This window comes from Callorhinus ursinus, unplaced genomic scaffold (genome assembly GCF_003265705.2).
Source record: "Callorhinus ursinus isolate GAN/ISIS: 27379988/994484 unplaced genomic scaffold, GSC_fseal_2.0 scaffold15, whole genome shotgun sequence".
Taxonomy (NCBI): domain Eukaryota; kingdom Metazoa; phylum Chordata; class Mammalia; order Carnivora; family Otariidae; genus Callorhinus; species Callorhinus ursinus.
Window position 1 is genome coordinate 8692085 of NW_027397077.1, and position 14346 is coordinate 8706430.

Consider the following 14346-nt stretch of genomic DNA (forward strand, 5'->3'; position numbering starts at 1 on the left):
TCCCTCCGGCTGTATATTAGGAAGACGGCGCTCGCGGCCTGAGGCTTTTCGCCGACAAGGGCACCGGTTTGATTGGAGTTCGTTTGGGTGCCTGCCGCCGCCGCCGCCGCCGCCGTCGCCGCCGCCGCCTCCTCCTCCTCCTCTGCAGTCCTCCGCGCAGGTGAGGGCCCGCGCTCTGGGTGCGGCGCCGGCCAGGGAAGCCCCCGCGTGTCCTGCCAGCCCGCGCCCCGCTTGCCCGGTCGTCGGGACCCCATCCCCCACTGCTCCCGTCACTCGCCTCCTTGGGGTCAGCGTTCCTCTCCAGACCCTGAGCCCACTGGGTTGCCTCAGTTTCCCCCATTCGGCCCCCTTCTTACATTCCCTTTTAACCGGCTGCTTCTTTAGAATTACTTTTTCCCCGTTATTCTTGAGCCCTTGACCCCGGATAACCTCTGACCTTCCCCTGTCCAGGGCCACCACCTAACTCCAGACCTAACGCCCTCGACTTTATAGCTCCTGCCTCTCCGCAGTTAGCCCCAGCCGCGTCCCTTCCTACCCCTGCCTTTCTTTATGTCTCCTCCTGAGTTTTGTCCTGTTGGGGCTGTGGGGGATGACCTCAGGGAAATCCTTGCCTCAGGGACCCGGAGCCCAGCTGGGTGCCTTCCTCAGGTTTGGGGATGTGAGGACCAGGAGCAGTTCAGGATCCCTGCGAGTCCTCTCTGCCTGGATGGATGACAGTGGCTTCTTCCCTAGCCTCACTTCACTCGGGTGTATGCCAAGGTGTCTTATCTGCACCGTGCATCTCCCTGTCCTCCCAAACCTGTTCCCGACTTGTCTGTCCTTCGTTGTTCCAGCCCCTTGGTTGTTAATCATCGGCATTTACTTCACTTGGTAAAGTTGCTTTGCAGGTGCTTTTGTGTAGAGCTGGGGAATGAAAGAAGAAGTTGGTGACCTGGGTAGAGTATGGTTACCACTCCTTAGTTGAGTCCCACATGAGTGCGGTCCTTAGACATTTTTGAGTGAGACTTGTTATAAGGGTACCCTTGCTATAAACTGCAGGTGACACCTGAACCCAGTGACCTTGCTGTGGTATTTGCCTGATTATTAACAAGTGTTGATGTCACTCATTGTCTTTCTATAGGATCAGTGTACCCTCTCGGACATGGAGACTGTTGTTCGCCGCTGCCCATTCTTATCCCGAGTGCCTCAGGCCTTTCTGCAGAAGGCAGGAAAATCTCTGTTGTTCTATGCCCAAAACTGCCCTAAGATGATGGAAGTTGGGGCCAAGCCAGCCCCTCGGGCCCTGTCCACTTCCACAGTACACTGTCAGCAGGTCAAAGAAACCCCTCCGGCTAATGAGAGTAAGTGTCATTGGCAATAACGTAGGAGGTGGCAGTGTTTGCATTCATCACTAGACTAGAAGCATTTCTAGTCCACAGCAGTGACGAGGGGCACAGTAACCGAGGGCGTTACTCTGTGCCAGGCTTGGTTCTTTGCATGGAGTATCTCATCCTAACCCTGCAAGTAGGCACTTTTAGTTTTCCCATCTTTAAAAGTGAGACGGTGGCCAGTGTGTACCTTATAGGTTTCTGGATTGCATGTTGGTGTCTTTTGGAGTTTTAGCGTTCATCACTACCTCATTTGTGTAAATATAAAGTTGGAATGTTCTGAAGCGCCTGGGTGGCTCAGTCGCTGAAGCATCCGACTCTTGATTTCAGCTCAGGTCTTGATCTCAGGGTCATGAGTTCAAGCCTGCTCCACACTAAAAAAAAAAGTTGGAACGTTCTGTTTCAACCTTTTCTTCATTAAATATTTGGGCCTTTGGCTTTTTTTATTATTATTATTATTAATAGACTTTACTTTCTGGAGCAGTTTTAGGTTTGCAGCAAAATTGAGTGGAAGCTTTTGGCTTTTAAAGCTCTGACTTAAAAAAAAGTTGTGACTTTTTTCTCCTTTTTTCTTTTTAAGATATTTTTTTATTGTGGTAAAATGCACGTAACATAAAACTTACCACCTCTTACCAATTGTACAGTTCAGTGGTATTAAGTACATTCATATTATTGTGCAACTATCACCACCGTCCAATTTCCAGAGTCTTCCAACATCCCAAACTGAAACTCTGCTCCTTCAACTCTAACTTCCCCTCCCCCACCCCCTGGCAGACACCATTCTACTTTCTGTCTCTGTGAATTTGACTGCTGTAGGAACCTCAATAAATGGAATCGTACAGAATTTGTTAGTGATTTTTTTTAACACATGTATCTTTATTTTATATGTGAATTTTTAAATTTTGTTTTTAACAAAGAGATCAGAGTTGGCTTTTGTTTTGGTCTGGCTCTACCAGGAAAGGATGAGGCTTTTCAGGTTTCACTTAATCCTAGAGAATAATTTACCTTACAGGCTCTTTTAGGTGTATTCTCTGGATGTGTTCCTTGTAAGAAAGGAGTGTTTTGTTTTCTTTTGTTCTGTAAGCAGAAGGGATTTAATCCTTTGTAGGATTTCTTTTCCTCTTTTAGGGGTTTTTTTTTTTTTACTGAACAATCAAAATACTCTTTTACAATTCTGTCTCAGCTATAGAGGATTTTGAGTAGAACATGACTTGTTCACTTGGTAGACTCTCAGGAAACCATTGCAAATGATATTCACAAACTATTTACTAGCTTAGATCTTTATAATGGAAAGGGGAAAATAAGCAAGCACATGCAGAATAAGTAAAACTTTTTTTAAACTTGTACATAGGGAAAAAAAGATAACTACCAAGATGCCTGTAATGGTTCTTTTTTGAGAGACAGAACACTATTATTCTAGGTTTCCCACAGTGAATGTATATTACTTTTATAACGAATGAAATGAACTTCAAAGCAGTTTTTTTTACTTCATAGAAGATTTTAATAAAAACTGTATTGAGACATCTTACCCAAGTTGTAGGCAAGGTTAGCCTCTGACTCACAGTATTCCAGGAGGATGCAGAATAAGGCTTTACGAGAAGAAAGGAGAATGAATTTGCTCCAGGGGAGAAGAAAGTCATTGTGACTAAAAGCATAATTACCAGCCAACTTTGTTAAGTCAGTGCACTTTGATGCATTTAGATGAGCGAGTAGATGAAGTGTGTGAATGTGATCTTTCTGTGGTTTTTTTCTCAGCATACTAGTAATTTGAACTCTATTAGACAACAATCGAAAGACCTCAATTTTAGCCCAATTTCTTTTTTTTTTTGTTTAAGATTTTATTTATTTGAGAGAGAGCAAGGGAGCACGAGCAGGGGGAGGAGCAGGACAGAGGGAGAAGCAGGCTCCCCACCAAGCAGGAAGCCCGATGTGGGACTCGATCCCAGGACCCTGGGATCATGACCTGAGCGGAAGGCAGACGCTCAGTGACTGAGCCACCCAGGCGTCCCGCCAATTTCTTTTGTTAGGAAGAAAATCAGTAGTTTATGTGTTAAGCAACAACAAACTTCTTCTTCTTCTTCTTTTTTTTTTTAAGATTTTATTTATTTGAGAGAGAGAGAATGAGAGATAGCACGAGAGGGAAGAGGGTCAGAGGGAGAAGCAGACTCCCTGCTGAGCAGGGAGCCCGATGTGGGACTGGATCCCGGGACTCCAGGATCATGGCCTGAGCCGAAGGCAGTCGCTTAACCAACTGAGCCACCCAGGCGCCTGCAACAGCAAGCTTTTTTGTCAAGAATCTGTTTCAAAAATATTAGCAGAGGAAACAATCGTATAAACGCTTCTATTTATCTTCAAGAGTGTGTCCTCTCATGAAATACGCTATGTGTCCTTCGGGTAGTTTTACTGGAAGTCCTCCAACTCAAGAACTCTAGGCTATCTGAAACTAGAAAATACTACTTTTTGGTGGATTTATAAGGGAGAAATAATGGGTTTAAGAGATAGCTGGATTGTGCCAGTTAACTCCTCACAGAAACATTGTTTCCACTGAGGCAGATGAGAAAACAGTTCAATTAGCAGAACCTAATAAAAATAAACTTGTGCCTGAAATGTGGGGGTAGAGTAAGTATAAAGCTTGTCTTTGAGGCAATAGGAGAAACAAGGGGCTTTCTTGTGTATTGTGCAACTAGATCTGATGCATCGGTTTTTCCATTTCACCCCCCAGAGGACAAAACTGCCAAAGCTGAGGTTGAGCAAGCTGCTGATGGATCCCAGCAGACTCCAGATGGCACGCAGCTTTCGTCTGGACATCCCTCCCTTGCCACGAGCCAGGGCACTGCAAGCAAATGCCCTTTCCTGGCAGCCCAGATGAGCCAGAAGGGCAGCAGTGTCTTCTGCAAAGCCAGTCTCGAGCTTCAGGAGGATGTGCAGGAAATGCATGCCGTGAGGAAAGGTAAACACATGACTGGAACCATTAGGAAGAACCAAGAGGTCCCTTTGGTTCTTTTGATCCTTCAGATTTATGTATGAGCTATTATTAGGGTAGCATTTGTATAAAAAACTTCCTCATTTAGGGCCAAGGAGGAAGGTCATCAAGATAGTCAAAGGACTGCTTGAGAAAATGTGGGACTTTCTTTCTTGGGTGTGTGGATAGGATGTGACCACTTTTTTTTTTTAAGATTTTATTTATTCATGAGAGACAGAGACAGAGAGAGAGAGGCAGAGGGAGAAGCAGGCTCCAAGGAGCAGGGAGCCCGATGTGGGACTCGATCCCAGGACTCTGGGATCATGACCTGAGCTGAAGGCAGACGCTTAACCATATGAGCCACCCAGGCACCCAGGATGTGACCACTTTTTATAGTAATTGCTTCATTTTTGAAAATACCCTGCTGGCATAAGCTGTTAACCACTGCCCTTTGTTTCTTTCCTGCCATCGGTGGGATAAAAGGTAAAAAATAGTGTTCCTGCAGTAACAGATGGTCTTCGGACTCCCAAGCTGTGTGTCTTACTGCTGGTCATTAGGAGGCAACTTTAATTCCAGTTGTGGTTATAGCCACAGAGCACCAAAAGTCCCCAGAAAACCGCACCAGCGGAAATGATGCGTATGGCTGGAATTGTCTTCCATGAAGAAAATTGAGATTAGGGTTGGGTGGAGCGGGAAGGTGGGGAAGACCTGCCAACCAGCTAGAAAGCTTTGGACTCTAATATTCATTAAAGCTGTCTGGTAGCTCTGAAAACAAAACAACACCAGGCATTGGCCATTAAAATAGGAGGGGAGAAGAAAAGCCTCATACACTCAGTTACTACTAACTTTGGTTATGATCAGCTTTTTTTGGTGAACTAGGCAGTAATTCATTTCTGACAATATTTCTGGAAAGTATTATGAACTCAGAATAGAATTGTTTGTCCTCTTTTCTTGTTACTTTTGTTACAGAGGTTGCCCAAACCTCAGTGAACCCCAGTGTGATTAGTGTGAAGGCCGACGAAGGGGAGACAAGTGGATTGCTGAAGAACTTCCAGGATATCATGCGAAAGCAAAGACCGGAAAGAGTGTCCCATCTTCTTCAAGATAACTTGCCAAAATGTAGGTCTCATTGTTACTTGTCTGATGCATGAGAGGGTTTTTAACTTAAACATATGTTAGATTAAACACAAAATTGCATGGTGAGTTGAGGATTAAAAGCCATGTCTCTTGCTTGATGCAGGAAGGTGTTCTCGGCCATAGTAAATACAAACCCTGTTGGTAACCTGCCTTTTCTCCCTTAATACCTACTTTTTATGCCCTGGCCCTGTGCTAAACAATTGACATACACAGTCTCATTTGAGACCTTCACGGTCTCAAAATGAGGATGTCCTATAACTGGCTCACGTGAGTACTTCATTAATTTGTCCAAAATTGCCCTGCTGTTGGATGCCCAAGCTGGGGTTGGAACCCAGGTCTCTTGCCAAAACCCAGACGTGCCTTCCTAACCATCAGTTTGTCCTGTTTTTTGGGTTTTAGCTGTTTCCACTTTTCAGTATGATCGTTTCTTTGAGAAGAAAATTGATGAGAAAAAAAATGACCATACCTATCGAGTTTTTAAAACTGTGAACCGGAGGGCTCACATCTTCCCCATGGCAGATGACTATTCGGACTCTTTGATCACCAAAAAGCAGGTGTCAGTCTGGTGTAGCAATGACTACCTAGGAATGAGTCGCCACCCACGAGTGTGTGGGGCAGTCATGTAAGTAGCCCTCAGCTTTCAGATACCACTGACTTTATTTGGCAAGACATTGATGATTTAGAGGGATTGGATCTTTTATGGGGGCAATATTCAGCAGCTGAAAGTGTGCCATAACAAATACTATCTTAGCCTTCAAAAATATCTATAGATGGGGCGCCTGGGTGGCTCAGTCGTTAAGCGTCTGCCTTCGGCTCAGGTCATGATCCCGGGGTCCTGGGATCGAGCCCCGCATCGGGCTCCCTTCTCCATGGGAAGCCTGCTTCTCCCTCTCCCACTCCCCCTGCTTGTGTTCCCTCTCTCGCTCTCTCTCTCTCTCTGTCAAGTAAGTAAATAAAATCTTTTTTTTTTTAAGATTTTATTTATTTATTTGACAGAGAGAGACCGCGAGAGAGGGAACACAAGCAGGGGGAGTGGGAGTGGGAGAAGCAGGCTCCCCACTGAGCAAGGAGCCCGATGCGGGGCTCGATCCCAGGACCCCGGGATCATGACCTGAGCCGAAGGCAGACGCTTAACGACTGAGCCACCCAGGCGCCCCAGTAAATAAAATCTTAAAAAGAAAATACCGACAGATGACTTTTAGACTGGAATTGACAAGTAGGTGGTGGAGCCCCTTTGTGTGTGAGGGTTCAAGTGTATGGGCTCATTGACCTCGTGTCCATTCACTTCCTACTGCTCCTCCAGTGGTAGGCCACTTTGCACAGGCAGATGGAGAGATACAAATGTAGCAGCACTGGAGGAAAGACATTAACAAGGATGGTAGATCCCCTCATTCATGTGCTTCTGGGAGGTTCGCCATGGCTAGAGACACTTGAGAGAGTTGCTTCCCAAAATCTATAAGGCTTGCTAAAGAGAGTCCAGTCTGAGGTGTAATAATAGATCTCTCCTAACATTATGTGGCTGGTAGAGACTGAGGTTGTGTTTGGAGAGAAGGATGTTTGTCAGAGAAAAGACGCCTTAGTAAATTAACTCAACTAATACTAAGTACCTAGTAATAAACACTTGTTCTTGATGATCCCTAGAGGTATTCAGGATATCCTCACCCTAGTGTTGACACCTGCCACCTAGTCTAAAGATGAAGGCAGTTGAAACTTGTGGCCCCTGGTTTCACCGTGAGAGACTTGCTGCATGAATATAAGATTCAGTGTCCCAGCTCCTGGGGAGAGGAATGATTCACAGAGTATTTGGAACCATGAGATTTATTTTCTGTCTGCCTTTTTTTTTTTTTTTTTTTTTAAATAAAAGGGATACTTTGAAACAGCATGGTGCTGGAGCCGGTGGTACCAGAAATATTTCTGGAACTAGTAAATTCCATGTGGACCTGGAGCAGGAGCTGGCTGATTTACATGGGAAAGATGCAGCACTCTTGTTTTCCTCGTGCTTTGTGGCCAACGACTCAACCCTCTTCACTCTGGCTAGGATGATGCCGGGTAGGTTAAGGAGGCCTGTCCTGGTGCCTTAGAGGTTTTTGGATTTCTCAGGAATAGTAGGGACAGTGACAATACAGAGGGCTTACCAGAAACAGTTAAGAGCAGTGAAAGTGTCTGGGAGCACTTTTTCTTTCTTTCTTTTTGTTTTTTTGTTTTTAAAGAGTTTATTTTTTGACAGAGACACGGCGAGAGAGGGAACACAAGCAGGGGGAGTGGGCGAGGGAGAAGCAGGCTTCCCACTGAGCAGGGAGCCCGATGCGGGGCTCAATCCCAGGACCCTGGGATCATGACCTGAGCCGAAGGCAGACGCTCAACGACTGAGCCACGCAGGTGCCCCTGGGAGCATTTTTTCTTGAATTGAGACATGAAGCGTTCATTGCACATGAGAAGATGCAGTAGAAAAAGATAATAATAAGGGGCTTGTCCTTAAGCTAATTGCTTCAAATGTGCTTTGTATTCGAGGAAAATCCTTTGGAGAATTCTCTTAATCATTCGTAGTTATCTTTTGATGGAGTTTGGAATGAGGTGGCCGGATGTAAAAGCAGATTGGTTGTCTGCCATTGGGTTATTCTACACCTATGGGCCTTCTCAAAGGAGAAGCACTACTCACGATTTCCTAGGAAAAAACTGGCCGGGAGTGTCTTTCCTACTGGGCAAAGCAGCACTTTCAGGGCAAAGTCTGTTGCCCCTGTCTAGAAAACAATTTGTCTTTGGTGCAGATGGCAATAAGTAGTGTTTTGTTTTTGTTTTTATCATGTTAGGCTGTGAGATTTACTCCGATTCTGGGAACCATGCCTCCATGATCCAAGGGATTCGGAACAGCCGGGTGCCAAAGTACATCTTCCGCCACAATGACGTCAGCCACCTCAGAGAACTGCTGCAAAGATCTGACCCTGCCGTCCCCAAGATTGTCGCATTTGAAACCGTCCACTCAATGGATGGTAAGTCTAAGTAGAGGCCAGTCTGAAACCTTAGATGAGAAACTAGGCCTGGACTCTTTGAAAGTGTGATGTTTATTTTGTTTTTGCAATTTCTTCTTACTCTGCTAGGATTTTGTATTTGGTGGACATTGTGTAGGTTTGGGTGAATGTAGACTTTCTATTCTGGCTCTTACTAGGCTCTGAGACCCCAAGATGACCTAGAAACTGGGGGAAGTTCATTATTTTTCCCAATATTAAAATAATACCTTTAGAACAGAGTTATTTTGTTCTGACTCTTACCGAAACAGAAATTTGTGAAGTAGCAAGCTCTTCAGAGGAGTGTGTCCTCTTTCTTCAGGAGCAGTGTGCCCGCTAGAGGAGCTGTGTGATGTGGCGCATGAGTTTGGAGCAATCACCTTCGTGGATGAGGTCCACGCAGTGGGACTGTACGGGGCTCAAGGTGGAGGGATTGGCGATCGGGATGGAGTTATGCCTAAAATGGACATCATTTCTGGAACGCTTGGTATGTATACTCCTGCACATTCTGCAATCTGCATTAAAATTTTATTTTCCTAACAAGACCAAGGACTAGCTAGGATCGGGTGAGGAGACAGGGTGGTGGCCTGCAAAGCCTGGGCCACTTTCTGGATCAGTTTGTATCTGCTCAGTGGTGGTACAGCTTAGCAGAATCCCTTCAATCATAGAGGCATGGCTCCCAGAACCAAAGGAAATCTCACAGCCTCACCTGACAGAAATACTCTGTGTTGCCATTCGAGCTCATTGCAAATGTAGTTGTGGTTCTAGCTACACGCCATGGCGACAGCCTTTACTCTCTCTACTTCAGATTGTTCCGTTATATTAAAAAAAAAAAAAAAAAGATGGAGTGCTGTTCTCCTAGAGCATTCGTGAGGACCTGTAGGTTCAGGTGGCGTGAAGCACTGAGCTCTACTTTGTATTTGCTGCTCCTGGGTGAGAAGCATTGTGTCACGGAGCTGGGCGCTGTTGCCGTGCTGCCTGCTGGCTGTGAATCCTGGCTGCCTAACTCCCGCCTCTGACCTTGGGCTGGTAGTTCATCTCTCTGCCCCTCCGAATCCTCACCGATATCGGTTTCCCCACGACCCAAAAGTGGAGTGTGTTCCTTTGAAATCTTTTGTAAGCCAAAGTGGCGTAAAGCAGAGACACAGGTGCTCACAGACTGAGGTCAAAGCTGTGGTGGCCTGCTGCTGGGGTGCCGAGTGGTTCCCGGAGCCGGGGCTCAGTGGGGCCACTCTCGCTGCTTGGGGTGCACACTGCCTCTCTCATGGCTCGCTGCCACACACCAAAGGCTATTTTCACTTTTCACCTTTCATCGTAAAAGTGAAAGTCCTCTTCAGATTTCTTCCGGTTAGCCAAAACAAGTGCTAATGTAGGTTTCTCGTAAAAGTGAGGTGGCATAACAACTTTTGAAAAGTAGGGACGCTTATGTAATGGAGATAACAGACCCTACCTCAGTTTTTTGTGGAGAAGATAAATGAATTGTGTGCAGACAGTTACCATAGACATTCTCTTTGCCTGTGAGGACTCCAGAGAGATGAAAACATGAATTAAACAAATGTGAGGATTTCAAAGTTAGTAAGGCAGTTGGAGACCCAGGTAGCACTTAGCTAAAATGCCAGTTCACAGCCTGCACTTGGTGAAGGAAGGCCAGGCCAAAAAGAGTGCCCTTCGGCACTGTCAGGGGGCTGAGAACCTTGGGGAGACCAGGAAAGCCCAGGGGTTGCAGGGCAGAGCCTTGTCAGGAAGAAAGCACTCGTTCACGTGTCTTACTTCCAGCAACGCTTTTCTTTCAGCAGGCTCTGGTGACGTGGGCCTTGGGAAGGTGTAGTCGCTGTGCACTGGGGCGGGCTGCAGAGAGAGACTGGCCGCTGTAAGAGCTTATGCCAGCCCAGCCCCGCATGGGGTTCAAGCAGAGGTGTTCCTTACAGAACACAGCATTGACATCTAGAAGGGCTCTTTTGCAGTCCTTAACCCTGGAACTTGAGATACAGATTATACAGAGGGATTTAAGGAGAATTGAGAAAGGAGGTTGGCCCTAAATCAGCCCTAACAGGTTCCGAGTTTTCATGTTTCTCCGGGTAGTGCTGCTTGTCAGAGTTTTGTGTTTACTTTGGAAGGAAATAATACTGGTCACACCAAAACAGCTCATGTCTTAGCTGGGTTACCTTCTGGCCCCAGGGTGATGCTCATGGTGAGAGGACACACGCACCAGGCCCGCCGTGGGACATGGCACCTTACCTGCTGGCGGAACAGCGAGTCTAGGTGGGAAAAGCAGGGGGGACGAGAGGCTGCCGCTCGCTGTTGGGACACACGGGGACAGGTCCCCCAGTGTCAGGACTGGTGTGGAGACCTGTTCTTTGGTCCTCGTCAGACACCAGCTTGGTCCTGTGATTTAGGGGAGGACCCTAACCTCCACTTTCTCCCTTTCAGAAATGGGTGGACATCCCTTGACTTGAGTCTTAGGGCACACAGAGAGGATAAACACAAAAGGGCTCTGAGGCTCTGCAGCACCCTGCTGGGCACATATAGGGGCCATTGCCGGAATAAATGAAGCTTTCTCCTCACAGGCAAAGCCTTTGGCTGTGTCGGAGGGTACATCGCCAGCACGAGTTCTCTGATCGACACTGTGCGGTCCTATGCGGCCGGCTTCATCTTCACCACCTCCCTGCCGCCCATGCTGCTGGCCGGAGCCCTGGAGTCTGTGCGGGTTCTGAAGAGTGCGGAGGGGCGGGCGCTTCGCCGCCAGCACCAGCGCAACGTCAAGCTCATGAGGCAGATGCTCATGGACGCAGGCCTCCCGGTTGTCCACTGCCCCAGTCACATCATCCCTGTCCGGGTAATGACCCATCTGGGACTGGACTTGCTGGGGGCCGTGCCTCCGCACGTGACCTGGGATGTTCTGGTTCATGCCTTCCTGAAGTTGGGCTGGCGCAGGGTGACTGCTGGGGCAGGGGGCTATAGTCAGTGGCCCTCTGCTCTGTTCCTGCCTTGGGCTGACTTCACAGTGAGAATGAAGCCTTTGAACCCAGCAGGCTAGAGCAGAGGTTCCTTCTCCAGAGCACTAGCCTTAAAAGAGCTTCTGTGTAAAAAGTTCCAGAAGCCTCCACATGGTTAGCTTTGAAGTCTAGCTTTTTATTCAGTTAATTTCAAAATAGGTCTTGCCCTTTCCACTATAAACAGTAGCCCTGTTGGTGTCACAGTTGAATTAGTAGAATTAATATAGCTAGTATAATCAAAGCTGCTGCATTCCCACAGTTACACACATCCCTGGGTAGGAGGATCAGCTGGTGGCACCTGGAGTTGAAGCCTGGGAGGGAGATCAGTGTGTGATCTCCTTCTAATGTGCTTTCAGTTCTCTGGTCTGTACTAAGCACTCCTGGGCCCTGTAAGTGGCAGCTTGCATCGCTGCTCGAGCCTGAGCCTCCCTCCTGAGTGCCGTGTTCATTAGAATCGCTGCTAAGGGGTGGTCCGTCCTGCGGTGACCTTACCTTCTGTTACAAACTTAGGTTGCAGATGCTGCTAAAAACACCGAAGTCTGTGATGAACTAATGAGCAGGCATAACATCTACGTCCAAGCCATCAACTACCCCACGGTGCCCCGCGGGGAGGAGCTCCTGCGGATCGCCCCCACCCCTCACCACACACCACAGATGATGAACTACTTCCTCGGTGAGTACTACAGAGCTCGCTAGAAAGTTGCACCAAGCTGTCCTTGCAGTCTGTGTGATTAGAGCCCTTCAAAGGCATTCAGATCCGTTTCTTCTCTCGAAGAAATTAAGAATGCTCTCAGATGATATAAAACTGTAAAAGACATTTAGTTGTTGGATTCGCTTGAGGGGGTGCAGACACGACTTAGAAGCTCTGAGGGCTCATCCCTGCTCATCCATCCACTCTTTCCAGTGCCCCCTTGTCGGGATGACTCAAAGATGCACAGGAATGGTTAGTGCAGGGAAGGAGAGAGAGGCCTCTGAAGGCCTCAGTCAGCCCTGGCCCTCTGGAGGTCAGCTCTGTGCTTCTCTCCATTTCTCTGGTGTATGGTCCCTGAGGCAACCCCCCACCTAACCTCTTCTCATAAGAGTAATTACTCTCAATGTTTTATAAGGCTTGCAGCTATGTTCAACCATCCCAGCACCCTCTATGTCCAACCTAAAGGCAAAGATTGAGGTGCTGCTTTCAGCCACAGGTCACCTTTGCCTCCTGAGCGCCCCCAAGGTGGTCTTGCTGCCTTGCAGGCTTTGGGGCCATTCTGCCAGGAATGCTCAGTTTCAATGTAGTGGAATGATGTTGGAGCAACTTCTTCCCTGAAGCTGTGTGAAACAAAGCCAGACTTGGGTTTTGTTTCTCGATTTTTGCTTATTTTTATAATAGCTTTATTGAGAGATAATTCACATATCACAGATTTCACTCTTTTGGTTTTTTTAAAGAGTCATTTAGAGAGCAAGAGAGAGTATGTGAGTGCGGAGAGGGGAAGGGGGACGGGCAGAGGGAGAGAGGGAAGAGAATCCCAAGCAGACTCCCCACTGAGCACAGAGCCTGATGACATGGGGCTCGATCTCTTGACTCTAAGATCATGACTGAGCCAAAATCAAGAAGGAGTCAGCTGCTTAACCAACTGAGCCACACAGGCACCCCTAATTTCACCCTTTTTTTTTTTTCTTAAAGATTTTATTTATTTATTTGACAGAGAGTGATACAGCGAGAGAGAGAACACAAGCAGGGGGAGTGGGAGAGGGAGAAGCTGACTCCCCGCCGAGCAGGGAGCCCAATGCGGGTCTTGATCCCAGGACCCTGGGGCCATGACCTGAGCCGAAGGCAGACGCTTAACAACTGAGCCACCCAGGTGCCCCCTTAATTTCACCCTTTTAAAGTATACAGTTCCAGGACGCCTGGGTGGCTCAGTTGGTTAAACGGCTGCCTTGGGCTCAGGTCATGATCCCAGGGTCCTGGGATCGAATCCTGCATTGGGCTCCTTGCTCAGCAGGGAGCCTGCTTCTCCCTCTGCCTGCCACTCCCCCTGCTTGTGCTCTCGCGCGCGCTCTCTCTCACGTGTACGTGCAAATTAATAAATAAAATCTTTAAAAATATATACACAAAGTACATAGTTCCATGGGTTCTAAGTATGTCGTGATGTTGGGCAACCATCACCACTATCTGATTCCAGAACATTTTCATCAGCCCAGAGAGAAACCGCATACCCACAAGCAGCCACTGCGTGTTTCCCCGTCCCCAGCCCCTATCAGCTGCTGACCCCCCTTCTGCCCCTGTGGAGGTGCCCAGGCTTTACTTTCCATGTAACACTGCATGGGTCCTGTGTGCTTGGCTTCTTTGACAGCACAGTGTTTTCGGGGCCCATCCACGTTGTAGCATGAATCCTCTCTTTCTTCCTAGTACCAACTAATCTTCTTTGGTGTGGATATACCACATGGTGTTTGTCCATCAGTCCGTGGACATTTAGGTTGTTTCTGCTTTTTGACTGTTAGGAAGATAACAGTGCTGCCAATGTTTGTGTTCGACTTTTTGCGTGGGCCTATGTTTGCACTTCTCTTGGATACATACTCCCTTCAATTTTTAAAAACTCCTCACAGAGAATCTGCTGGCCACGTGGAAGCGAGTGGGGCTGGAACTCAAGCCACATTCTTCAGCCGAGTGCAACTTCTGCAGGAGGCCACTGCATTTCGAAGTGATGAGTGAAAGAGAGAAATCCTACTTCTCCGGCATGAGCAAGTTGGTATCTGCCCAGGCCTGAGTGTGTCATGACCTCAGTTACTTAACCCCAGGCCATGTCATATCCAGATAGTCTCCAGAGCTGTCTTTATATGTGAATTAAATTATATTAAATTTTAATCTATAGTAAAAGCACAGTCCTGGAAATAAA

The 14346-nt window shown here is 47.4% G+C and overlaps 1 protein-coding gene across 2 annotated transcripts; it reads left to right on the forward strand.

Moving 5' to 3' along the window:
* On the forward strand, nt 1-14346 carry ALAS1 (5'-aminolevulinate synthase 1). 2 transcript variants are annotated; one of them, XM_025885056.2, is made up of 11 exons: nt 1-160; nt 1121-1340; nt 4090-4317; nt 5299-5448; nt 5866-6088; nt 7331-7515; nt 8277-8456; nt 8794-8958; nt 11039-11307; nt 11978-12140; nt 14057-14346. In XM_025885056.2, exons 2-11 carry the CDS (start codon nt 1142-1144, stop codon nt 14215-14217), a joined length of 1923 nt encoding a protein of 640 aa, XP_025740841.1. In that variant the 5' UTR covers nt 1-160; nt 1121-1141; the 3' UTR covers nt 14218-14346. The 2 variants fall into 2 exon arrangements, with proteins under 2 accessions (XP_025740841.1, XP_073757421.1); XM_073901320.1 differs by lacking the exon at nt 1121-1340 and having other exon boundaries at nt 23-160.

Coding starts and splice junctions, on each gene's coding strand:
- ALAS1 (XM_025885056.2), top strand. CDS start 1,142: ATGGAGACTGTTGTTCGCCGCTGCCCATTCTTATCCCGAGTGCCTCAG. Junction 4,318..5,298: donor AATGCATGCCGTGAGGAAAG/GTAAACACATGA, acceptor CTTTTGTTACAG/AGGTTGCCCAAACCTCAGTG. Junction 12,141..14,056: donor GATGATGAACTACTTCCTCG/GTGAGTACTACA, acceptor AACTCCTCACAG/AGAATCTGCTGGCCACGTGG.